General features: G+C 35.9%; 3 protein-coding genes and 1 long non-coding RNA gene across 4 annotated transcripts; 2 read left to right on the forward strand and 2 right to left on the reverse strand.

Moving 5' to 3' along the window:
- The first annotated feature begins 1,548 nt into the window (after window positions 1-1,548).
- Window positions 1,549-5,436, forward strand: LOC107460118 (probable LRR receptor-like serine/threonine-protein kinase At4g36180). The gene has a single exon (XM_016078452.3). The coding sequence runs from the start codon at window positions 1,818-1,820 to the stop codon at window positions 5,244-5,246; it is 3,429 nt and encodes a 1,142-aa protein (XP_015933938.1). The 5' UTR covers window positions 1,549-1,817; the 3' UTR covers window positions 5,247-5,436.
- Window positions 5,437-7,795: 2,359 nt separating this feature from the next.
- LOC107460101 (probable 1-acylglycerol-3-phosphate O-acyltransferase) lies at window positions 7,796-11,127 on the reverse strand. Its single transcript, XM_021128491.2, has 10 exons — window positions 10,949-11,127; window positions 10,709-10,867; window positions 10,164-10,400; window positions 9,803-9,849; window positions 9,546-9,664; window positions 9,281-9,441; window positions 8,926-9,035; window positions 8,734-8,833; window positions 8,179-8,302; window positions 7,796-8,099 (listed from the first exon to the last, which is right to left on the reverse strand). Exons 2-10 carry the CDS (start codon window positions 10,846-10,848, stop codon window positions 7,974-7,976), a joined length of 1,164 nt encoding a protein of 387 aa, XP_020984150.1. The 5' UTR covers window positions 10,849-10,867; window positions 10,949-11,127; the 3' UTR covers window positions 7,796-7,973.
- A 504-nt stretch (window positions 11,128-11,631) lies between these two features.
- LOC107459993 (protein DECREASED SIZE EXCLUSION LIMIT 1) lies at window positions 11,632-18,046 on the forward strand. Its single transcript, XM_021128492.2, has 14 exons — window positions 11,632-12,202; window positions 14,589-14,719; window positions 14,787-14,849; window positions 14,928-14,999; window positions 15,085-15,206; window positions 15,259-15,372; window positions 15,771-15,829; window positions 15,914-16,004; window positions 16,344-16,410; window positions 16,763-16,845; window positions 16,929-17,020; window positions 17,328-17,434; window positions 17,636-17,699; window positions 17,809-18,046. Exons 2-14 carry the CDS (start codon window positions 14,610-14,612, stop codon window positions 17,905-17,907), a joined length of 1,143 nt encoding a protein of 380 aa, XP_020984151.2. The 5' UTR covers window positions 11,632-12,202; window positions 14,589-14,609; the 3' UTR covers window positions 17,908-18,046.
- Window positions 18,047-20,447: 2,401 nt separating this feature from the next.
- On the reverse strand, window positions 20,448-22,970 carry LOC107460040 (uncharacterized). Its single transcript, XR_001586404.3, has 4 exons — window positions 22,463-22,970; window positions 21,941-22,183; window positions 21,067-21,181; window positions 20,448-20,967 (listed from the first exon to the last, which is right to left on the reverse strand). It is a non-coding gene; the product is annotated as an uncharacterized LOC107460040 (long non-coding RNA).
- Between the last annotated feature and the right edge of the window lie 1,127 nt (window positions 22,971-24,097).

Raw genomic sequence — 24,097 nt, forward strand, 5'->3', positions numbered from 1 at the left:
CTCATTTGAAACAAAATTTGTTTCCTTTCCTTTGTCATCCTTTTTCAAAGATGCCTGGTAAAGATCGACTAGGTGCCTTGGGGTATGGCAGGTACGTGACCAATGGCCCTTTCCACCACAATGGAAACACTTATCCTCTGTTGATTTATTCTGCCCGATATTCCTTTCTTTTATCTTTTTCCCACATAATTTCATTCTTGAGGTGATTCGAAACATTGCAGAATTATATTCATTTATAGATTTAAAATTTTGTAAACGCAAATGCGTCCATTCATATCGGGTTTGAGGAAGTATTACCGTTTTCTGATGATTATACCTTTCTTCGAGGTCTTTCCAAAGATCTGCAGGATCTTTTAATGTAAGATATTCATTTTTCAATCCATCGTCAAGATGACGACGAAGAAAAATCATGGCTTTGGCTTTATCATTCTGGGATGCATTATTTTCAGCCTTAATGGTATTTCCAAGATCCATTGAATCAAGATGGATTTCAACATCTAGTATCCATGATAAATAATTATTTCCAGATATATCAAGAGCATTGAATTCAAGATGAGAGAGCTTCGACATAATGAAAATATTACCTGAGTCTTCCTAAAGATTTGATCAGAGTCTCGTGCTGATAACGTGTTGTAAAATAAATAAAAGATATATTAAATATAAAATAAAGATGTATAAATAGTAGACTCTATTATTAATATAATTAGCTCAATAATATTTTTATATATATACAATAATATTATATGTTGTATTGTGTATATATATACAAAGATAAGAAGAAGTATTAAAAATAAAGAGAGAGAGAATTACATTTGTTTATTGTTACTATCTCAATATAATAAAGATGATTAATATTGCTATTAATATAATATGTAAAGAGTAATAGAAAATAAAATTTAAAATACTTATAAAATAAAAAAAGAGAAAGAATTGTAGTAGAAATATAAGGAAAAGAGTATTTGATTGCAACATAAAGAGGGAATAGATTTCTTATTATTTGCTTATATCATTTCAAACGTTGCTTCTACTATTTATACATATGAAAATGTTTTAATTTCAACTTTTATTTATTTTAATTGTCTTAGAAAAAAATTCCTTCAATATGAAAAAGATAAACCAACATGGTCATCCACATTCTTATCTTAGCATCACCCAACTCCCTTCTATTTTTATTTTTTAGTTCTCTCTCTCTCTTGCACACTTGTACTATTCTTTTTACTTTTGTTAATCTTGTTACCATTAATTTTCTTTTGTCCTTTATTATCTCGTATGAGGATTTTCACTTTTTTCAGTCAAAAGTCATGACAGCACCAATGACCATAAACTTAATAACAGCAGAGTACAGAGAAACAGCCACCAAACAATAAATATGGATGGTGGGCCTAACACCAAAAACAACAAATAGATATTAAGATATATTCACAAGAAATATAATTATATAATAATACCACGGCTCTAAAAGCACAAAGAAGCCTTTCTTCGTTCCTTACGGTTACGGATATATAAGATGGTCTTTTCACCCAACATCACATTGTCATAGTAGAAAAAAGGCCAACAAAAGCCTTCTGAGAACCGTTTCGGGAATAGAGCGAGCGAGCAAGCAAAGCAAATTAAACCGAAGCAAGGTGAAAAAGATAAAAGAGAAAAGAGCGCACACACTGATATTGTGTTTTGTGGGGAACAGGGAACAAAAATGCAATTAGCAACGCTCCCAAAATAATAATAAAAGAAATAAAAAATACAAGAGACGCTAGTCTCAGACCTTAGCACTGTATTTTGCTACTGAGTTGCCAGCTCCCACATTGTTCTTCCTTCCAATGGCACTAACAACGGCTACATTCCTCATCTTCACGGCTGTGGCGTACTTCACCACAATAACCATCACCTTAACGTGCGCCCAACAAACTAGGAGCACAGTAACCATCGCCGAGATCGAGGCCTTAACGGCGTTTAAGATGAACCTCCGGGATCCAATGGGCTCCCTTGACGGCTGGGACCCTTCAACGCCGTCAGCGCCGTGCGACTGGCGTGGCGTCCTCTGTTACAATCACCGAGTCTTCGACCTACGCTTACCACGTCTCGAACTCGGTGGCCAACTCACTAACTCGCTCTCCAAACTCACTCAGCTCAGGAGGCTCAGCCTCCACTCCAACAACCTCAACGGTCCTATCCCTCACTCCCTCTCCGACTGTCTCCTCCTCCGCGCAGTCTACCTCCACAACAACTCCCTCTCCGGCCACCTCCCTCCGCCGCTCCTCAACCTCACCAACCTCCAGGTACTTAACCTCGCCCACAACCTTCTCTCCGGAACACTCATCGGCGACCTAACGGACTCCCTCCGGTACCTCGACTTGTCATCCAACACATTCTCCGGCGACATTCCGGCGAACTTCTCCTCCAAATCTCAGCTCCAGCTAATCAACTTGTCCTACAATGGCTTCTCCGGCGGGATTCCGGTCACCATCGGAGCTCTAAAGAAGCTCGAGTATCTCTGGCTTGATTCCAACAACTTGCATGGGACCTTACCTTCAGCTCTCGCAAACTGCACCAACCTCGTCCACGTCAGCGCCGAGAAGAATGCCATCGGAGGGTTAATCCCTTCAACAATGGGGACGATGCCGAAGCTTCAGGTTCTGTCCCTTTCAACGAATAACCTTTCAGGTTCGGTCCCCACTTCGTTGTTGTGCGGTTCTTCGTCCCTTCGAATCGTTAAGCTTGGCTTTAATTTTCTCACGGGAGTTTCCGAGCCGCAAAGTACAAAGAACTGCGTCATCAACAGCGTCTTGGAAGTTTTTGACATTCAACAGAATCACGTTGTTCACGCTGAGTTTCCTTCTTGGTTAACTAGTGCCACGTCACTGAAAGTTCTAGATCTCTCTGGAAACTCGTTTTCGGGCACTCTACCTTCGGATATCGGAAACCTCTTCATGCTGGAGGAACTAAGAGTGGCGAATAATTCTTTACACGGAGAAGTTCCGAGCGGCATTGTGAATTGTAGGTTTTTAAGGGTTCTTGATCTTCAGGGGAACCGATTCTCTGGCTCTATTCCTTCATTTCTTGCCGAACTTGGTAACTTGAAGATGCTATCACTCGCTGGAAACGTGTTCACCGGTTTTATTCCCGCCAGTTATGGGACACTCTCTGCGCTTGAGACTTTGAATTTAAGCAATAATAATCTGACTGGCACTGTGCCCCCTGAGATAATGCATTTAGGGAATGTGAGTGCTCTGAATCTCAGCAACAACAGATTCTCCAGTCAAGTTTTACCTGATATCATTGGGGACTTGAAAGCTTTGGAGATTCTTAATTTAAGTCAATGTGGATTCTACGGAAAGGTTCCTGCTACGCTAGGAAGCTTGATGAAGCTAACTGTGTTGGATTTGAGCAAGCAGAACCTTTCAGGTGAATTGCCAATTGAACTATTTGGTCTGCCAAGTTTGCAAGTTGTTGCGTTTCAAGAGAATCAATTGAGTGGTTCTGTTCCCGAGGGTTTCAGCAGCATTGTTAGTCTTCAGTATCTTAATCTCACTCATAATGCATTCTTTGGGGAAATTCCACCAACCTATGGATTCCTGGATTCCTTGAGTGTTCTCTCTCTGTCTCACAACAGCATTTCAGGTTCAATACCTCCTGAGATTGGTGATTGTTCTCAACTTCAAGTGTTGGAGCTGCATTCAAATCGTTTGGATGGTAACATTCCGGATGATATCTCGCTCCTTTCACATTTGAAGGAGCTTAATTTGGGACACAATAGATTGAAGGGTGATATACCAAATGAAATATCACAATGTTCTGCTCTGATTTCACTCTTGTTGGATGATAATCAATTCACAGGTCATATACCAGAATCCCTGGCCAAATTATCAAACTTGTCCTCATTGGATCTCTCCTCGAATCAATTGAATGGAGAAATTCCAGTTAGCCTCTCTCAAATTAATGGTTTGAAGAATCTAAATCTGTCCAACAATGAACTTGAGGGTGAGATTCCACAAATGCTTGGTTCAAGATTCAATGACCCTTCCGTGTTTGCATTGAACCAAAACTTATGCGGCAAGCCTCTGCATAGAGAATGCGCAAACGTAAGAAGGAGAAAGAGGAGAAGACTAATAATCTTCATAGGCGTGGCTGTGGCTGGACTAATCATTTTGGCACTGTGTTGTTGCGGCTACGTTTACAGCCTCTGGAGATGGAGAAACAAGCTCCGGCAAGGGGTAACCGGAGAGAAGAAAAGAAGCCCCACAAGCACAAGCACGGGAGAAAGAGGCAGAGGAAGCGGTGAAAATGGAGGACCAAAGCTAGTAATGTTCAACAACAAAATCACATATGCGGAGACATTGGAAGCAACAAGAAACTTTGATGAGGAGAATGTGCTGAGCAGAGGGAGACACGGTCTTGTCTTCAAAGCTTCCTATCAAGACGGCATGGTCCTCTCCATTCGCCGCCTCACTGACGGATCCATCAACGAGGCCACGTTTCGCAAAGAAGCAGAGTCACTAGGAAAAGTAAAGCACCGAAATTTAACTGTTCTTCGTGGATACTACGCAGGAGCACCAGATGTGAGGCTCCTTGTGTATGATTACATGCCAAACGGGAACTTAGGAACATTGCTTCAAGAAGCTTCGCAACAAGACGGACATGTGCTGAATTGGCCAATGCGGCACCTCATTGCACTGGGCATTGCTCGAGGGCTAAGTTTCTTGCACTCGGTGCCAATTGTTCATGGTGATGTGAAGCCTCAAAATGTTCTCTTTGATGCAGATTTCGAGGCCCATTTGTCCGAATTCGGGTTAGAGAGATTAACCATAGCAGGAGCAGCAGCAGCAGAAGCTTCATCGTCTTCAACCCCAGTTGGTAGCTTAGGTTATGTGTCACCGGAAGCAGCAGTAACGGGGCAAGCAACGAAAGAAGCAGATGTATACAGCTTTGGGATCGTGTTGTTGGAGATTCTGACTGGGAAGAAACCAGTGATGTTTACGCAAGATGAGGACATAGTGAAGTGGGTGAAGAAGCAGTTACAAAGGGGTCAGATTTCGGAGTTGTTGGAACCTGGTTTGCTTGAGATTGATCCTGAATCTTCCGAGTGGGAAGAGTTCTTGTTGGGTATAAAGGTGGCTCTGTTGTGCACATCACCTGACCCTCTTGATCGCCCTTCCATGCCTGACATTGTTTTCATGCTAGAAGGTTGTCGCGTCGGACCCGATATACCTTCCTCCGCCGATCCTACAACACTGCCTTCCCCTGCATGATTCTTTTTTAATTATCCAATCAAATCTAATCATTATTTTCGTTAATTGTTGTTGTAGAAATTTGCTTTGTAGTTTCTAATCATTCTTTTTTCTTTGTTGTTCGGTTACTATGATTACGATAGTTGTTAATTTTTATCCGCATGTTGACTTATGGTCAAAGCGGGAGAGAGCCTTATCCCGCCAAAAGGAGAAGCTATTTTGTATCAAAATATTATTTAAATATTAAAATTAGTTTTTAAAAATAATTAGTAATATATTTGTGTTTAAATATATATATAATTTAATTTATTTTTAATATGTATTTATATTTTAATATATAATTTATTTTGTTGGTCGATTTTGATGATTAATTTTAGTATATATTATATATATAATTATGGATTTTGTATTGTTGTCGTGGAATTGGAGAAAGCTATGTTGACACGTGTCAATCTGGGAAGCTATTGGAAAGTAACCGTTAATCTAACATGGAGCTTGGCATAATATGGAACAGAAACAGACAAATACTCATCAAAATTGGCGAATGGGACCTCTCAGTTTGTCCAAATCAGATTTTGTTTTTCACTTATTAATTTATTCGTATGATTTTGATTTATTATGGAAAATAATATATACAGAAAACCTTGTCCAGTGCAGGCAGTCAGTAACCGTTAATTCCTTTTTTTTATTTATTTTGTGAAAATTCTGGTTCTAAGTAAGAAGTAATTTTCTCATTTTCTAGGTAGCAGCCAGCCAGGAAAAACCTGATCAAATAATGTTTAAAAAATGCTATTGAATATTGATAAAGAAACACAGGAATGTGTATACCAAAATTATTTATTAAAATTAATCATCAGTATAAAATATATAATAAAATATAAATACTATTAAAAATAAATTAAATTATACATATGTTTATATATAAATATATTAATAGTTAATTTTAATAGTTAATTTTAATATACAAATAATAATTTTGTAAAATTTTATATTTAGATTTTGAACCTTTTTTAATTATAAATTATATTTATTGAAATATCAGTGTATCTGATACCTCTAAAATTCTTCCTTTACTAAATACTTATATAGAGATAGAGTATTTTTTGCGGAAAAGTCTAGGCAGCAATCTTATTACATTTTGGCCAGCATGTAATCAATAGAGAAAGGTGAGTCATTGGATGAAATCGCATACTAATCTCACACCATCAAATCATCATTAATGGTTAGTTGATGGCTACCAATTACAAATATTGCTGGTCCTCTAGCATTGCTCATTTTTCGCTATTTTCTCTGCAAACCGGTACCACCAACACTTTATATGTGTAATTTTGCCATTTGATATTTGATATTTCACCAACGATCACAAGAATACCATTCAATTCATGTGTTGGAAAAAAAAATAGAATACATGTGTTGGAAAAAAAAATAGAATAAAAGGGACGACGTCCACGTGAGAAAAAAAATTGTAACGTATAAAAAAAATTATACAAAGAGGGAAAAAATATTCTGTGAAAAATGAAAAAATGTGTGGAAGAATAAAGAGGATTATGTGATTTTGATAGGGGTAGGGCTAGGTTGCACGTGGACCCTAGTGCATAATAGCAGTCATATAATTTTGTGAAGAAATTTTATGTTAGCACGAAAGATATATGCATGTCCACTGTCACAGGCAAAGTCACGGGACCAATAAAATGAAGAATCCAATTCAAGTCACTGACAGATTCGGGTTGTAAACGACAACAGCAACATGTTGTAATTAAAATTAAAATGAATGAATAGTGGGTGGTGCAGGTGCATGCAGGGTGCATGGCATGGCAATGGCCCTGGCCAACAAAAACTAACAGAACTGCGTTAATGTGCTCTTGTGAATTCCTCCTTCCTCCTTTTGTTTTCAGGCAGGAAACACCAAACGTCTGATAAAATAATGGCCCACAACTTCAAACCCGGAATTTATTAGCTCATGACATTTTGCAGACTCTACGTATTTAGTTAAGGGAAAAGTGGGCCAGCAATTTTATTACATTTTGGCCAGCATGTAACCAGCAGAGAAAGATGAGCCATTGGATGAAATCTCACACCAATCTCACACCATCAAATCATCATTGATGGTTAGTTGATGGCTACCAATCACAAATATTGCTGCCCCCTAGCATTGCTCGTTAAGTTTATTGAAAGATTGATAGATTTGTAACCAAAGAAAAGAAGAGTAATATTGATGGGTCGTTGTCACTCTTAACTTCAATTAATGACAGCTTACGTAAGATATGATGGCAAAGACTAAACTGAAAACTGGAAAGTGTAGGAAACCAAGCACATTTCATTGTTTTTTCCCCCTCCTCTTACAAGCTTATGTTTGATCTTCAAAAATAATTGCAACAGTGCTCCTCTCTTGAACTCGTTTACTTAGTTAGGAGAAACTCCTTAAATAGGAACTAATGTATTGGATCGCGGAAGCATTATGCTAGTTTAGAATACTTAAAAGTTCATAACCCAATTTATGGATGTTGCAACTCTTGGAATTATTTTGGTTCAATCAATATAATATATGCTTTAAATTGTAAAAGAATGGATCTCTCAACACCTCTGTTCGCGTGGTTGAATTGTTTAAATAATAATCATCTATAAAGAATAACAAAGTTTATCCTAATTTTGCTTTGACAGAACAAATTTACCACATCCACCACATGCATTGGTCCTGTGAATACAACGAAATAAATAATATAGACACGATTGGCACAAAATTGTACTCTATGCAGAGGTTAGCCCTTCAGGAAGAGATTCATTGTCTGTATTAGGTCTAAGAAATTTTCGACAAGCATAAAGCACAGCAGAATGGAAACCACTTGGGTTGTCAATGAACACAAAGTGCCCTCCCTGTAACAAGTAACTATTTTTGTTAATGCCCAACAGTATAATTGAAAAATAGCTTTCAGAAAAATGGAGAATGTTATACCTGGGGGACCCTAATGATTTCACATGGAACCTTCATATCCTTGCGAGCTTCTTGGGCCCCTTCATAATTCATCCAGTCGTCAAAACCATATATGAATGTGGTGGGTACTTTCCACTCTGAGGCACTGTAACACCAAAGAACTCCAGTTAAAGCATTACCCTTAAGCCTAGTGCACACTAAAACAGGACTTCGCATTTGAACCTAAGATAAATACTCAACAAGACCTTCATTTAAGGCCATAATCATACGCATTATTCTTAGAAAGTTTGGAAATTTACCAACAAATTATCTTGATAATGTCAATAAAAAAAGTAGACTTTGCTTCTTATCCCATTTATTACTCTTTCTTTTCTTCTTTTATGTTTTGTTTTCCCCCTTAGTGTTGTCACAGTGCAAATGTGTTTTTCTTGATGAAACGTATTAGATATATACAATTCATTAGATGCAATTACACACAACCCCCACAGGCAAGCCAGCAGCTTTATCATTTTTAAATATATAGCCAGCTAAAGATGAATAATAAATTATAAACAGGGAGGAGAATGATCATAAAACCTGTGAAAGAGGGGGATCCTAGGAAATGCACCAAATTTAAAAATGTACTTTAAGCACAGCTCCCCACTAGCTTTGGCCGCTGATACATGGTACATATAATCTATAATAGAGAGGAAAATGGAAATTAGAGTTTAGTCTTATGTGAATTACTTCTAAACCAGATCCACATATCAATGTGTTATCTTGCCATACCTGTGAGCAATCTTGATTCCTCTTCAGTCAGTATTTCCCCTTGTGCGCGCGTACCAAACCTCATATCTGTATATCGACGGACCATATTAGGACCCCAAGGACCTAAACCTCTGCCACAAGAACAGGAATAATATTCTTAAAAAAAGAAGCAACTAAATAAAATAAAAAATGATTAACATATGAAACAAAAACAAGTATTTAAATCAAGGTGTTCCATATCCATACTGCGTAATCCCCGAATGTATATGAAGAGAACATAATCTCCTTACAATTAGAGAGCTCCGAGATTTAATAAAGCATGGCAAAGCAACCTAAACTTCCTAAAAGAAAATGTTATGGAACAAAGTGGTTTCACCTGACAATTTTTAGAGGCGTAAAATTAGATTCCCATAGATGGTTCATAACTGCTCCTTTCCACGTTGCTCGAAACTTCATAATGAACTCAGCCTTTGGATCTGATTCTGATGTAAATCCAGCGGGTCCCACCAGAATCAATTGCTTTACATGCTCAGGGTGCTATATAAAATTTTTTGAAACAGACATTAGCAAAGTTAAATAAAGAAGTAAAAAAAAAAGAGATGACTATGTAGCATTTAAATAAAATGTGGGAAGGGATTCACCTTGAGTGCATATTTGGCAGCAACATAACCACCAAAAGAATGTCCAAGCAGTATAAAATTGCTCAGATTTTTGGCTTTCCTCCATTCTTCAAAAGAATCTATGAACCATGTCTCAGTTTCTGTAGTATCAGCAACAAATCATAAGTTGGTGTTCCATTAACTTTTAAGATAAGTAACTAAGTAAAACCTTTCAATTCCAAATTAACCACAAAATTGCATTTTATCTAGTGACAATATACACATAATACTTAACTAACCTTCAGTGCTCCTACATGTAAAATCAGGTCTGCTTGATCCACCCCAGCTACAATAAACAGATGCAAGACAGCGAGTAAGGGAAAAGTTGTAAACCTCACTTTGACTCTTCCTCTATCCTCAAAATGTATAAAATAAAAATAAGAACAGGTAATAATAGATAATGAAAATAACACCATCACCGTTTCATGTCGTTTTTGCTCAACAAATAGGGTACAATATGTAAAATGCTAAATTAACTGAATTAAGCAGTCTATATTCAATTAGAAATCTATTTTTACATCACAATGGAGCATGAGACCAGGCAAAGCAAGCAATAACTCAGAAATGTAGTTTTAGACCATTAAAAAAAGTCAAACTCACCCAAGTTGATCAACAGCAATGACTCTGAAATGATTTGCAAGAGCATCGAAATTGCGAAAAAAGAAACCCTGGGAAGCTGCATATCCATGGACCATTACAAGCGTAGGGGAGTCATCTTTACTATCAAACGTAATAGTGTTAAGAAACCGTGGCTCGTCGCTTGATGAACGGAACCATCTAACTTTAGAGCCAGGAGGACCAGAGCCAATATTAACATGTTCTTGAACAAAGGGAGTCCTGCCAATCAAAATAAAAATGTAACTTTAATGTGTGAATCAGACAGAAAATTTCATACCAGATATATGCTAAGTCAAACAAAAGTCCAAAGGAGCATAAATTTAAAGATAGCATCTTCATCTAATGAAAAACAGTTCAGCAATGATTGTCATTTCACCTGAAAATTGATCATGATTTTCAATAAAGTTTGATGGTGCATATTGATATGGTCGTAACTCATAAATCATAAGTCATAACAAATATTATAGGGTTCGGAATTAGGAGCGTAAAAATAATGAAAGAGGGGAAATATGGATAAAAATACTAACTTGACGAGAGAAAGGAGTCGCTTCTCGGCAGCGATGATGTGTTCCGTTGAAGTCGGAATCCAACGGAGAAGAGAAGGCCACAACCGTCTTGTTTTGGGAGGATACACTGCGACGTCGTTCTTGCTATTCTCTCCGGCCATTTTTGCAGACCAACAGAGCCTAATTGTGTGTTTTAACGAATTAAGAAGTAAGAATCTCCTCAGTCTCTGTTCGAAGCAAGGTAAGGTCGATGATTGATACCTTCGGTTTCAAAATTGATTAAATAATGTCAAAGAGTGCAAAGCAATTAGCGGATGATTACGCTCCACGCAATGAGGAAAATATTTTGAATAGTCTGTCTACAAATTATTTAGCAACTTAGCACTTAGCAGCAACTGGAACGAGCCTTGTATGAATCTTCCCTTTTCAAAAGGGAAGGCAACAGAAGACTTTTGGGGAGCGTCAAACATGCTTATTGCTTAACAACTGCTGCTGCTTACGCGCGCAGTGACGCACATTCATGCAGAATATGAACCTAATCTATTCCCTGCCGGTCAATATCGGCTATTATTCTTAAAATAAATAAATAAAAGATAATAAATATAATATAAAATATAATTAGATAACTCAAATATTAATATTTACTAGAATTACTATATTAATATATTTAATAATAATAAAGTATATAAGAAAATAGTATGAGGAGAAAAAATATTACGAGAGAAAAAGTCTATTATTTTTATTGATTATATCATATACATAAAGTTATAAAACCTTATTTATAATTTTATAAATTCAGGTTTCATTAAAGTTAGTTTTACATAATAATTTTTATTCTCTCTCTTAAAAATTTTAGCAGTTCAATTTTATAAATGGGCATTCAATTCTTTCTTATCACAACACATTTTTCAAAGGTTCAAGATTCTGGAAACAGGTTCGAACCGGAACCGGTGTCTGCAGCGGTTCGGGTAATGGAAAAACCGCCTACCAAAAATTGGTCTTAAATCGGACAGGAATCAGTCGGTCGAACCGAACCAAAGTCTGACCAGTTTTTGAAGAAAAGCTTTATACGGCACCGTTTTACACCAATCAGGGAAAAAAAAAAAACAAAAAAAAACAAAAAAACAAAAAGCCCTAACCCACTCTCCCAGTCCGGCAGTCCCCAGTTCCCTCAGCTCTCTGGCCTCTCTCTCAAGTCTCAACTCTAGAAGACCTCCATCTCTGAAGGCAGCAGAGGAAGTTGCAACCTCCATCTTGTCGCCGTTCTTCAACCTGTCCAGCCACCGACGCCGTCGTGCTTCCGCCGCCGTCCAGCCTCTGTTCCGCCGCGCTCCAACCCTCGTCTTCTAGCCTCTGTTCAGCTTCGGTTCCGTCCCGTGGTCCAGCCTCTGCTCAGACGCCGTTCCGCCGCTGTTCAGCCTCCGTTCCGCCGCTGTTCAGCCATCTCCGTTGAGTTATAAAGCTCCAGCTCCCTCTCCCTCCTCTGTTGATTTTCAGAACGTGTGAAAGTCTCAGGTAAGCTCCAGCTCCCTCTCGTTCCTCTGTTGATTTTCAGTTATTGTTTAGTTGGTTGTTGCTTTAATTTGGTTGCTATTCCAGTTCTTGTTTTGTTGTTGGTTTGCTGGATTAACTTGTTTGATTATAACTTGTTTTGATTATTACCTTGTTTTGTTATATTCTTGATCTTATTAACTTGTTAATTTGATAAATTGTTTTTGTGGTGTTCTTAACATTTTGATAACTTCTTAATTTGATAAATTATTTTTTATCTTAATCTTATTATTGTTGTTTTGATCTTAGTTTATGTTGTTGATCTTAATTCATTGTTTTTGTCATTGGATTTCTTTATATTGTTTTGATCTTAGTATTAGTTTGGATGATATTTTAAAATTTATATTAGACTATACTTATGTTTTAAAATATTAAACTAACGAAATGACTATGAAAGATGAGTTCTCTTAGACAAAAATATCCAATTGTTAAATATAAACTTAACTGTTAAAAATCCGCTAAAATTCCCTTTTTTATCATCTTCAACCTTTTAACTCCTCCACTCTTCTGATTCCTTCAGCCTCTTCCACCACCATGAAAGATGAATTCTCAATCCGTGCTTTTTTCTTCCTCCTTCAAGCTATGCCTCTCCCAACCAAAGATTTTTAGAGCTTCCCTCCCAACTCTGATCATGACCATTATGACGATTGAACCCAGTTTCAAAAATTACTCTCAACAACCCATAAACCCAAAATCATCATGGAAATCCTCATCCTATGAATTTCTCTTGCCAGAACTAGAGACTATACTCTATAAAAGTTCAAACCCACCGTCCTCTAAATCAATGCACATCTTCAATATCCACAAATTTCACAACCTCAATCACCGCAATCAAAACATTGGGCTCCCAAGTTCAATAAATCCCATGTTTAGCTTATTAGTGATTAATCAACCTGCAGAACTTTTTCACTCTTAATCTAGTCTTATCATTTTTCAGTAAAAACCAAAGAAATAACACAAGTTGAAAACAATTGAAAAATACAAACTTTCAGCCACCCCATTACCAAAATCAATGGAATAATCTGAACAAGCATAACCCCAACCAATGGAACCCTAAGAATCAAAGTTGTCCGCGCGTTCCCCATTTCCAGTGCCAACGTCTCTGACTGGTCGCTGAATGGTGTCTCTGCCGGTTCGTGTGCGAAAATTTCGAAGTGTTGTCTGAGATTCTCACCGGCGGCATCCACTCTCCCTTCCCAGAAGAGGCAACCTTGTTGTCCAGCCATACCATGTCGAACATCTCGCTCGCCTTGTCCATAGCTTGATGTAGTTCCTCCTCTACTCCAAAAGCTTTGACGAGTCTGCAATCCCGAAGACTACGTGGTAGAGTTGTGTTTGGTCAGCGGTGGTTTGCCAAGATTTGCAACAAGTGAGGGCGGATGTGGGTGTGGGTGTGGGTGAGAGTGGAGAAGGGAGGCTCGTGATAGTTAGAGAAAAGAAAGTGGGATTCTAAAACAATGCAATTTGAATATTGAATGTGGTTCAACCAAAAAAATAAAAGGAGAAAAGGAGTAATGGTAGTGGAAGAGATTGAAGGAATGAGATGAGTGGAGGAATTAAAAGGTTGAAGATGATTAAAAAAGGGTAATTTGGAAATTTTAGAGGATTTTTAACATAATTAACTTTAAATTTAACAATTGAGTATTTTTGTCCAACAGAACTCATCTTTCATGGTCATTTTGTTAGTTTAATTTTTTCTTGTTTAATTTTGCCACCACAAATTTTTTATGGTTAGAAATGGTTATATATATTTTATGAGAAAGTATAGGAAGCTAATAGAATATTTGTACAATGTGTATAATGGAGGTTTAGGGATGTCTGATTCAGTATTAGAGATATAACCAGTAGTGTTATCTTTTTCCCATCAGTTAAAGCTTTTAGGATGAGTGGTATCATGACATGGTATCAGAGCTTTAGATTCGAAAGGTCAAGAATAGGTTTAAGTTTTTGGGATGAGTGGTTTCTGAATAGTATATGTGATGTTCATTTGTTAACTCATACAGCCCATTGTACACATTGGACAAATATTCCATTAGCTCCCTAGCAGGACTCATATTTTATTTATTATTTTAGTATAAAACAATTATTTCGATTGAATTATGGTGTAAATAATTAGTAATTAGAGCTGTTATTATTACATCACAAACTCGAGCTGTATTTGGTCTTTCTCTATAAACAGTTAAACACACACTAAAATGGGTTGTGTTTATGCTTTTCTTGCTGTTGGGTTAGACTTTGGGCCCAATGTATCTCAGACCCAATTCCAAATAAAAATTAGTTACTTCCAACAGTACTTTTTCAGTTTTTCCCATGACCATATCTCTTTTCTTTTTGTTATATCTTTTCACAGCAAAAACATCCCAGTGGCAGAATGAGCAAGAAGGCGACAGCAGCACCTGATCCGGTGGCGGTGCTACGGGGCCACCGTGCTTCCGTGACGGACATTTGTTTTCATCCCTCTGATCGCATTCTCTTCTCTGGGTAGCTATTTATTCATCCACTCCTTAGTTAACTTGAGTGGCTTCAGCTGAAGATGTTGTTGTTGCAGTTCTGTTGACGGTGAAGTTCGCATTTGGGATACCCTTCAGCATCGAACTCTCTCTTCTTCTTGGTATTCCATCAATCTTTACAAATCATTACTATGTACATCTCTAATTCTGATTCTGGGTTATTTTTGTATGTATTGCAGGATACACAGTGCTGCCCACGGGATTGTTGCTGTCGCCACTAGTGCTTCCCTTGGAACCAATAAATTCGTTAGGTGCTCTTCCTCATTGAAACTCTTTCTGTTGCTTCATAGGAATTCATTTCATTCATTCATATGATTTTGTATGCTATGCATGTAGCCAGGGTAGGGATGGAACTGTTAAAGTTTGGGACTTTGTTCATTCTGCTTTGTCTAGGTACTCAACTCACTCACCTTTATTTTTAAATATCCCTCTTTTCTCTTTTCTCTTTTCCCTTTTTTTTTTTTATCAAAATTCATAGGGCTATAGCTTTTTCCGAAATTGTAATATAAGGCTACACAGATGTTCCTGAACAATCACTTCGTGTTACTATTTTTTGGCATGAACTAGGGCGACGATCTCATATAGAAATTCTTGACGATAGAAGTTCTTCTCAAAGTTTCGAAGGTATGCAAGTATTTGTCTATAATGAATCTTTGATAAATTTGGTGATGCTTTTGCCACTCTGGACCTATTGTTGGAATTTCTACTATCCTTTTACAATACCAGAACTCTAGAACATTAACACATTGAGCTGTGACTTCATTTCTGCTCTAATAAATCAAATTCAAATTCGATTAGATTTGGATTTATTTATTTACTTTCATTTTGAACAATTTCCTGTGTCCTTTAACTTACTCAAAAAGACTTTGGAGATGCTTCCTTGATGAACCAAATTCCTTGTCTTTAGATTCAGTCTCTTTCATTTCCTTTTGTGTTCTCCTAAATGTTTTTCACAGTACTTAAATAAACTGTATATTTTATATGTAACATACTAACATTGAAGAAACCTCATTACGTCACAGAAAATATGTATGCTGACGGGCTACAGTATGTGGCTTTAGCAGGGGAGAACCCGTCTGAGGTTTGTATGTCTTCCTCATATATGTATTACTTTCATTTCCCAAAGTACGGACTTTGATGATCATTGGTTTTTCACTCTTTGAAGGTCGAAATTTGGGATCTCAAATCAGCTGAAAGATTTGTACGACTCCCTTCAAGCAACCCTAGTAGCTCTTCAGTTTGCAACAAAGACAGAGGTTAGTTTTTGGCCTATATGATTTTTGTGGTTCATCTTTCTGCCATCAATTTTGTAAACACATATTTCTCAGGCTAGATTGTGCTGTAATATAATTATGATTTTCAATATATGATTCAAGTAAGATGCCCATTAAACTTTGGCATTTTACTAGAGGAAAGTAGACAAGCGCTAAACTTTTCATCATTGTTTACGTTTTCTCCTGCTAGTGTGCTGTTGCATCCTTTATTTCCATCAATTTTTGCATATAATTGGTAGTTAAGCCCTTACAGTATTTCTTATGCTTTGCTCTCTCTTTTTTATTCTCATTTTGGATATTAAAACAAACTTTTCTTCTCAGGGATGTGCATGGCACTTCAATTGTTTTTACCATCTGAATCACAGGGATCTCTAAATGTCTTGGCCGGGTATACTCTTGATGCTCTTTCTTCTCTCCCTCTCTGGTTGCATGTGTGTGGTTCTGTCACTAAGTTGTTGGGACTATGTTGAATTCAACGATTAATATTTTTGTGTCAAATGTCAATCTCTTACAGATTTAGTTTCCCAGTCCCTGCTGGACTTCTGTTTATGAGATGGCGTTTAAATTTATGTATTGTTCAATGCTATGATTTCAAATTGTTATGATCATTGAACCAATGTTGTTTTGCTTTAGAACTCTGGAAATTTAAACATCGGATTTCAATTTCTAATTTGCCAAAAATCCAAGTTAACTCCTTTGAAATTGACAACCATCTCATACTTGTATTCCGAATGTTCTAGTTATGAGGATGGCTCCATGCTTTGGTGGGATGTACGAAATCCTGGAGTTCCAGTAACCGCTGTAAAGCTCCATTCTGAACCAGGTACTTAATTCAGTGTCCTTGTACTCTTCTCTCCTTTGAATTTCGTTTTACAAATTTTAGTTAATAACTGGTCAATTTTTCAGTTTTGAGCATCTGTATTGATGGGTCATGCAGTGGGGGCATCTCAGGAGCTGCAGATGACAAGATTGTAATGTATAGCTTGGACCACTCTTCGGTAAATTCATTCATTTTTTTATATTTTCTTCTTCTGCTGAAACACATGTTCTACAATCAATTATTATAAGTAAGCTACTTGTAAGTATTAAGTAGCAATACAATGAAATATGGATTTGCTGTTAATGTGATGGTATGTGTGATCAGTACAAATATCAGAGTAACTATAATTCGGTAAAGCGGAAATGTAATATTAGAAATGAGATGATGAGATGACACTTCACATGATTGTATTCTATGGTTATTTTCTATGCACTTTCAGTTGGTCTTTCTTTTTCTTATTTATTTATGTATCATTTTGGTTTAAGGGTATATGTGTAATCAAGAAAGAAATCAATTTGGAGCGACCTGGCATATCAGGCACTTCAATTCGTGCTGATGAAAAAATTGCTGCAACTGCCGGTTGGGACCACAGGTTTTGAATTCATTTACTCTTTTCTTTAACTTGATCTATAATTTTACTTGTCTTGATATTATTTAAACTCCTCCATGCTCCGAAAATTATTCCATTTTAGTTACAAGCTAAGGATGATTTATAATAATGTTTGCCACATTACTAATCCATATTTTTAATAAAACAATGCTGTTTAATATGTCTTTGATCACTTATTGGCAGAGTAAGGATATATAATTACCGCAAAGGAAATGCTTTAGCAATACTGAAGTATCACCATGCAACGGTATGTCATTGTTGTTTGTTACATTATATATCTGATGCAGATTAGACTATATTTTATTTATTTATTTAACATGCATTTTTTTTATTTGCATAAAATGTCAATGGTGCAGTGCAATGCTGTAACTTACTCGTATGATTGTAAGCTTATGGCCTCTGCCTCCGAAGACACAACGGTGGGGCTTTGGGAATTATATCCTCCTCGAACATGAAATAATTTTTATGAATCTATTCGATGCCTGTAATTATATCATGTGAATGAATGAGTGAATGCTATCTTAGTAATTTCATTACTATTCTCCACTTATTTATGTTGATAACGTGGACAATAAAAATCAATTATTAATTTAATCACTATGTATTTATGTATATTTATATATGTTGTTTTACATATTCTCAATATGTATTCTATATTTAACATATATTAGGGTGAACATCGAATCTAGTTCTTGTCCATTCTAAATTAGGACAAGGCGATTTTTGTCAAAACAAGACATCCATGTCGGCCGCCCTTGTCCGTCTCTAAAGTGAGCCATTTTGGCCCCTCCATTGTATCCCTTGACTAAAATTGATGGAAAGATCCTATGTGGCGTTGATTTGGACATTTATTTAGAGTGAAGTGTCATGTTGAATTAGGAAGAACGGACAGGGGTTGATTTGTCCCTCTGCCTCCTCCAAAAATGTCATTTTTTAGTAACAGCAAAATAAAAACTTAATTTGGATGATTCTTTGCACTCCTAATCTCTCTTTACTCGTTCGTCTGTGAAACAACAAAAGGCAAATTCTAGGGCATCATGATTGGGAGTGGAGAATGTTGTTCATTCTCGAACTTGTGAATTGGAGGCGATAATTTGACTTACAGCATGAATTCTAGTGAGAGTATTGGAGCTCGGAGGAAGAAGAGATGGGTCTTTCCAAAGTGCTATTGCGGATTTCATGCTATTCTATTTCGTTGCCCTTACTTCAAGATATATATATATATATATATATATATTATTGTTTTGGTTGGTTCAATTCTGTACTCACTATTAGTCTCACAAAGTTAACTCAAATTGTAGACTGTAGAAGTTTATTGCTCATTCTTTGCATAGTTAGATGCATAGTTATCAGAACCGGACCGGACTGGCCGGTTCGATCGAAAAATCGATAGTCTGGTCGGTTCGGTTGATGCTGTGGACCGAATATGCAATTGACTCGGTCAACGGTGGTCAAATCCGTTGAAAACCGGCCGATTCGTGTTTGAACTGTTGTTGACCCGTGCGAGTCCACGGATGCACTCGCGGGCCACAAACCACCGTAGGTGCTCTGCTGTCCCGAAATTGGTAAAAAGCATTGCTAAAGGGTTCGAACAGGGTCTCCTTTTATGCTACTCTGCCAATATGTTTCTCATTAATATATACAACAAAAGATAATTATATACTAAATTTAAATGAATTTCATTTTTTATTTTGTTTAAACATGAATTCACATTAATATCAAGTTTTATTGTGTTATGTTTTTTTTCTCTCTTGTGTTCTTTTAAATTAAAAAAATATTTTATACTAATAATTAATTTATTATCTTTTTTGCATCATAAATTATATCTAGGAATTGATATTTGATTGTTATTAATATAGTTATTGAAACATATATTTTAAGTTTTATTTTTTAATTTTATTTTTATAATTTTATTTAATTATGACCGGGTCAACCGGGTGAATTAGCGACTCACCGGTTGACCCAGTGATCCAGTGACCCATGCCTCCTTGCTAGGCTTCAATAGGGAATGCCACCAAGTTAGTGTTTTTATTTATAAATTTATGTGCTAATTATTTTTTAATTCTTTAAAATTTATAGAATTATTAAAATAAGTATAAAATATTTTAATGTTTACATTTACATATTAAAATGTTAGTAAAGATATTTATTTTAAATTTTTTAGAGTATTGAGTTAGTAGGTCTTCGAAGATTTCGACTTAGGACTAATTAGTAGGGACATATAAGCATTACCACTAAATTTCACATGATAAATTAATGGAGGGACATGATGTGTTCATCATTTACTATCTTGAAGGATCAAATTGGTACTTTATTTTTTTTTTCAAGGGCTAATTAATCTGAAATCAAAAATTTTAAGGACCTAATTGTCACTTTATTCAATTTTTTACTATTTTATATTTTTTATTTACGTACGACTGGTTCTATCGGTTCAACCAGTGACTCACCGGTTGAACCAATGACCCAATAACCCAATAACCTGACCGGTTCGATCACCGGTTCGGTTCTGACAACTATGGTTAGATGATTATGTTTCTTCATTTAATGAGTATGCTGTGAAGACAATCTCAAAGGGGGATATTGATGAAGAAGCATAATCGATTTGAAGACCTGAGTGATGCGGTGGATAATAAGGTGAAAGAGCTAGAGGATAGGTTGATTGGATTAAAAAATCAATCAGAAAAATATAGATTAAAAATAGGTGAAAGTAGATGTCTGAGTTTAGGATGTAGTGTTTTTGTATTTTTTGGTGGAGTTGTGATTGCCTGCTTGTTCACAACAATTTTGTAGAGAACTTGATGAATAATTTTAGATTAGCCAAGAGTTTTTTGTAATGGGATAAAATCATGTGTTTTAACACTCTTGAAGTTAAATGAAAATGAATTATTGTTATCAATGTTCAAAGTTTCTTCCCCGAACTTAATTCAAAATTGTGCAGTAAATATTTGTACATGTAGCATGGATTTAACTAATTTCATATAAAGCATACAAGTTCATATGTTATATTCATACTGATACTTAACAAGCTATTTATCTATTCATAGTTTAAATAGCATAGCATGGGCAGCAACATGGCCCTAAATAAAAAAACTAACAGCCAAAATACCATTGTATCACTTCAAGTCTTAAAGATGCAAATTAGACATCCAAAATAACAAAACAACAATTCACATTTCTATAACCCTATTAACATTATCAATGGTGCTTAAGAAGCCCAAGTCCTGGAGGCCTAAAGTCGGGTGTAGGCACAAATTTAAGAAGTCGTGATGTAGTAGCCATCGTCTCTGTAGAAATTGCACCATTCTTGTTTCTTGGAGTTGTCATATCAGCTATTGGCCTAATGCATTAGTTCTGTGAGTTGTGAAGTCTCAGGTTTGAAGCTTGTGAAAGTTGAGATTTGAACCATAATGTTGGTACTGGTGCTGGTACGGGTGGGGGTACAATACATGGAGCTGTGGGCTTAACAATCTGGTGTTTCTTTCTAAATGGTCTAGGATTGTCATTGGAGTTTTCTCCTGCAGCTTGTTACAAGTTTACTAAATTAATTAACTGAAAGTGTCTATGAAGTTGATATGCAATAATATACAGCATCAAACAGATGTTTTAAAAATGACCTTCTCAGCTTGGGGTGCAGATTGTGACAGTGGAATTTTTTCACTCTGAGATTGGGCCATTGCTCCAACTCTTATAGAATTTTGGCAACTTCTTCTTGGCTTTTCTTGCCTTGGTCTGTGACAAATTAAAGAGTTACAGAGAGCAAACAACAAAATAATATAACATATCTATTCTTATACATTGGACTCACCACAGAATTTAATACTGTCCCTCCTTTAGTGGTATTTTCATTGACATTGGTGGTGTTGCCACCTTCCTGTGCCTACTCAGTATATTTTTGTGATTAAGAGTTTTACAGTAAAGACCTTTCGTTTTCTTGATTAAAATTATGGTGCATTGTGAATGCTTTAACTATTAGTTTATTATGTCCTTAATTAATTTTTGTTACTATTAGTATTGAGAAAATCATAATAAAAAAGCAAATTCTATACATACATTTATTGTACATAATTTGTGGTCTAATCCTATACTTAATAAGCAAGCAATATGACCAGGACTGAAACCAACAAGATTTCAAACTAAACCAACAAAGTCATCCTCTTGCACCTTCAAATTATAGTGCAGCTTGAAGGTTTCAACTATAAGAATGTTAAAATTTTTTTCCCTATTATTGTTTGAAATTTTATAGACTCGAATTATGTACATACGTTTACCTCTACACATATTTTCCTCTTTGTTTACACATATGTATCCCATTAGTCTGGAAAGCTCTGAAGCAGTGAGTTTTCTCATTGGTTTCCTAATGTTTGTCCCTACATTGTTTATCTATACCGGTATTGAAGTATCAGTTAATGTTAATTCAAAACATACACAATAGTGTTAGTTGGGGAATAATATCAAATAGATGAAATGCAGAGAAAGAAGAGAGCTTACAAGGATGTTGAGTTTCCCTTGGAATTGAGAACACGCAGAGTCCATCAGCTTCTCCCTCTTATGAGGAACAGAGACATCACAAACAGAGCCAATAACCTCAAAACCAGAATCATTTTATTAGATAAGAGACTTAGTGAGCTCAGCTTCATTCTTTGCACACGCGTGCACTCTTGCTCCAAACCCAATCAGTTCCTCCACAATGGCATGACTTTTGTTGACGAAAAAGTAAAGTATTGTGTTGTACTAATTTCGGACAAATGATGCAGATTATGAGATTATCAGTTTAATACAACAGATTAGGTCTCAAACTAAACAAAATCAAAAGCAAAAAAACAACAACACAACAGAAAATGCAGCAGTAACAAGCTAACAACAACAACAACATCACAAAAGATCAATGAAAATCAAAATACACAATAACAAAAAAAGAACCAGCATTCTTTGTTTCTTCCCATTAGAGCATGAACTAGATCTAAAAGTACAAAGAGGAAGAAAAAAATCTAAGAAGATTAAGTAGATTACCTATTAGAAGTGACAGAGATGGCGAAACTAAATTGTTGAAGCTTGCTGAAGGCAGCAACAACGGCGTTGCTTGCTGAGGTGAGGAGATGAGCCAGATTGAAAATCAGATCCTAGAAGGCAGCGACAGTGGTGTTGCTTGCGATGGTGCATAGATGAATGACGGCAGTGAGATGAGCGGTGACGAATCTTCATATCGAAGCCAAATTGTTGAAGCTTACTGAAGGCAACAACAATGGAATTGCTTGTGGCGGCGAGGAGATGAGCTAGATTGAGAACTAGATCCTAGAAGCTCGTTGAAGGCAGCGACAATGGTGTTTCTTGCGATGGCGAGGAGATGAACGATGGTGATGAGACGAATGCTGACAAATCTTCAGATCGAAGTCGAATCGTAGAAGCTCACTGAAGGCAGCGACAACGGCATTGCTTGCAGCAACGAGATGAGCTGCAACGAAGGAATGAGCGACAGCGAGGAGTTGAATGACAAATCAGTGGAAGATGAACAATGGCAAGAAATTAGTTAAAAGGTTACCCGCAAAAAACGCCCCCAAATTATTTATAAGCAAGAATTTTCAGGAACATTTAGAACTTCTCAGTTCTAAGCAGAATAGCCGTTTTCAAGTAGTGTTCGATCCATTACGTATTAATCAATATTCGATTGATTGGTCTGAGGTTGAGGTTATCGACAAAAAAGATTTGTCTAAGTTACTTTGTTTCTTTTTGTCCAAGTTACTTCCTTTTTTGTCCAAGTTTCTTCTCTTTTTGTCTAACTCACTTCCTTTTTCTTTGTGAGTTTCGGGAGTATCCCCGTTCATAGCACTCAAATTTTAATATCGACAAAAATACTTATACATAAAAATTGGTAATTTTTTGGTAAGTATATATTTTTTATAATTTTTTTATTACAAAAAAATATATACTTAAAAAAAATTAACAAATTTTAAGAATAATAATATCTCATTTTTATAATCATGTTTGCAAAAAATTACATCAAAATTTAATTTCTAATGTATTTCTTGAAAAATATATATTTAATGTTAGATATTGTTGTTATGATTTTAAATTATTTAAAGGTAAATAATAAAATTCGGGTACATTTTTATCGGCGTTTGAATAATTTAGGGTCATTTTTGGTATTTAACTCCTTTCTCATATGCAACAAGCCAACAATACTAATCACACTCTTATATAGTCATATGCAACATCACTCAAGTTATAAAAAAAAATTTATGGCGATTCCAAACCGCCACAATTAACAAAAGCCACCACAAAAATCATGAACATTATGGCATAAGTTAGCACCACTGAAATTAACAAACATAATGATAGTTCTTTAAACCCGCCATAAAATTAGTGCTATTTTTATTAATATTTTTTATAGTATTAACTTGTGTGTTCTAGTTCTCATTTATATTCCACAATTATAGTTTAAGCAAGTTCAAAAGAAAGTTTTAACCCAAATCAAATGGAATGTTCCTATAAAAAAAATTATCTTGAAAGTTTATTATTTTAATCTAGTACCCTAATTTTTTTTTTAAAGAGTTGGTTGAATGAAAATTAAAATTCTAAGTTCTTTACAAATCTCAATCATTTCATGCATATAGAGAAAATTGCCAAGATTACATTATCACATGTTCA

This window comes from Arachis duranensis, chromosome 8 (genome assembly GCF_000817695.3).
Source record: "Arachis duranensis cultivar V14167 chromosome 8, aradu.V14167.gnm2.J7QH, whole genome shotgun sequence".
Lineage (NCBI taxonomy): Eukaryota > Viridiplantae > Streptophyta > Magnoliopsida > Fabales > Fabaceae > Arachis > Arachis duranensis.

What these genes read in the sequence shown, in the direction of transcription:
- LOC107460118 (XM_016078452.3), top strand. Translation starts at nt 1,818, where the DNA reads ATGGCACTAACAACGGCTACATTCCTCATCTTCACGGCTGTGGCGTAC.
- LOC107460101 (XM_021128491.2), bottom strand. Translation starts at nt 10,848, where the DNA reads ATGGCCGGAGAGAATAGCAAGAACGACGTCGCAGTGTATCCTCCCAAA. An exon ending in TACATGTAGGAGCACTGAAG is followed by an intron (nt 9,665 to 9,802) that starts GTTAGTTAAGTA and finishes CTGATACTACAG; the next exon opens with AAACTGAGACATGGTTCATA. An exon ending in GGAATCAAGATTGCTCACAG is followed by an intron (nt 8,834 to 8,925) that starts GTATGGCAAGAT and finishes TCTCTATTATAG; the next exon opens with ATTATATGTACCATGTATCA.
- LOC107459993 (XM_021128492.2), top strand. Translation starts at nt 14,610, where the DNA reads ATGAGCAAGAAGGCGACAGCAGCACCTGATCCGGTGGCGGTGCTACGG. An exon ending in GATCGCATTCTCTTCTCTGG is followed by an intron (nt 14,720 to 14,786) that starts GTAGCTATTTAT and finishes TTGTTGTTGCAG; the next exon opens with TTCTGTTGACGGTGAAGTTC. An exon ending in TTCTTCTCAAAGTTTCGAAG is followed by an intron (nt 15,373 to 15,770) that starts GTATGCAAGTAT and finishes ATTACGTCACAG; the next exon opens with AAAATATGTATGCTGACGGG.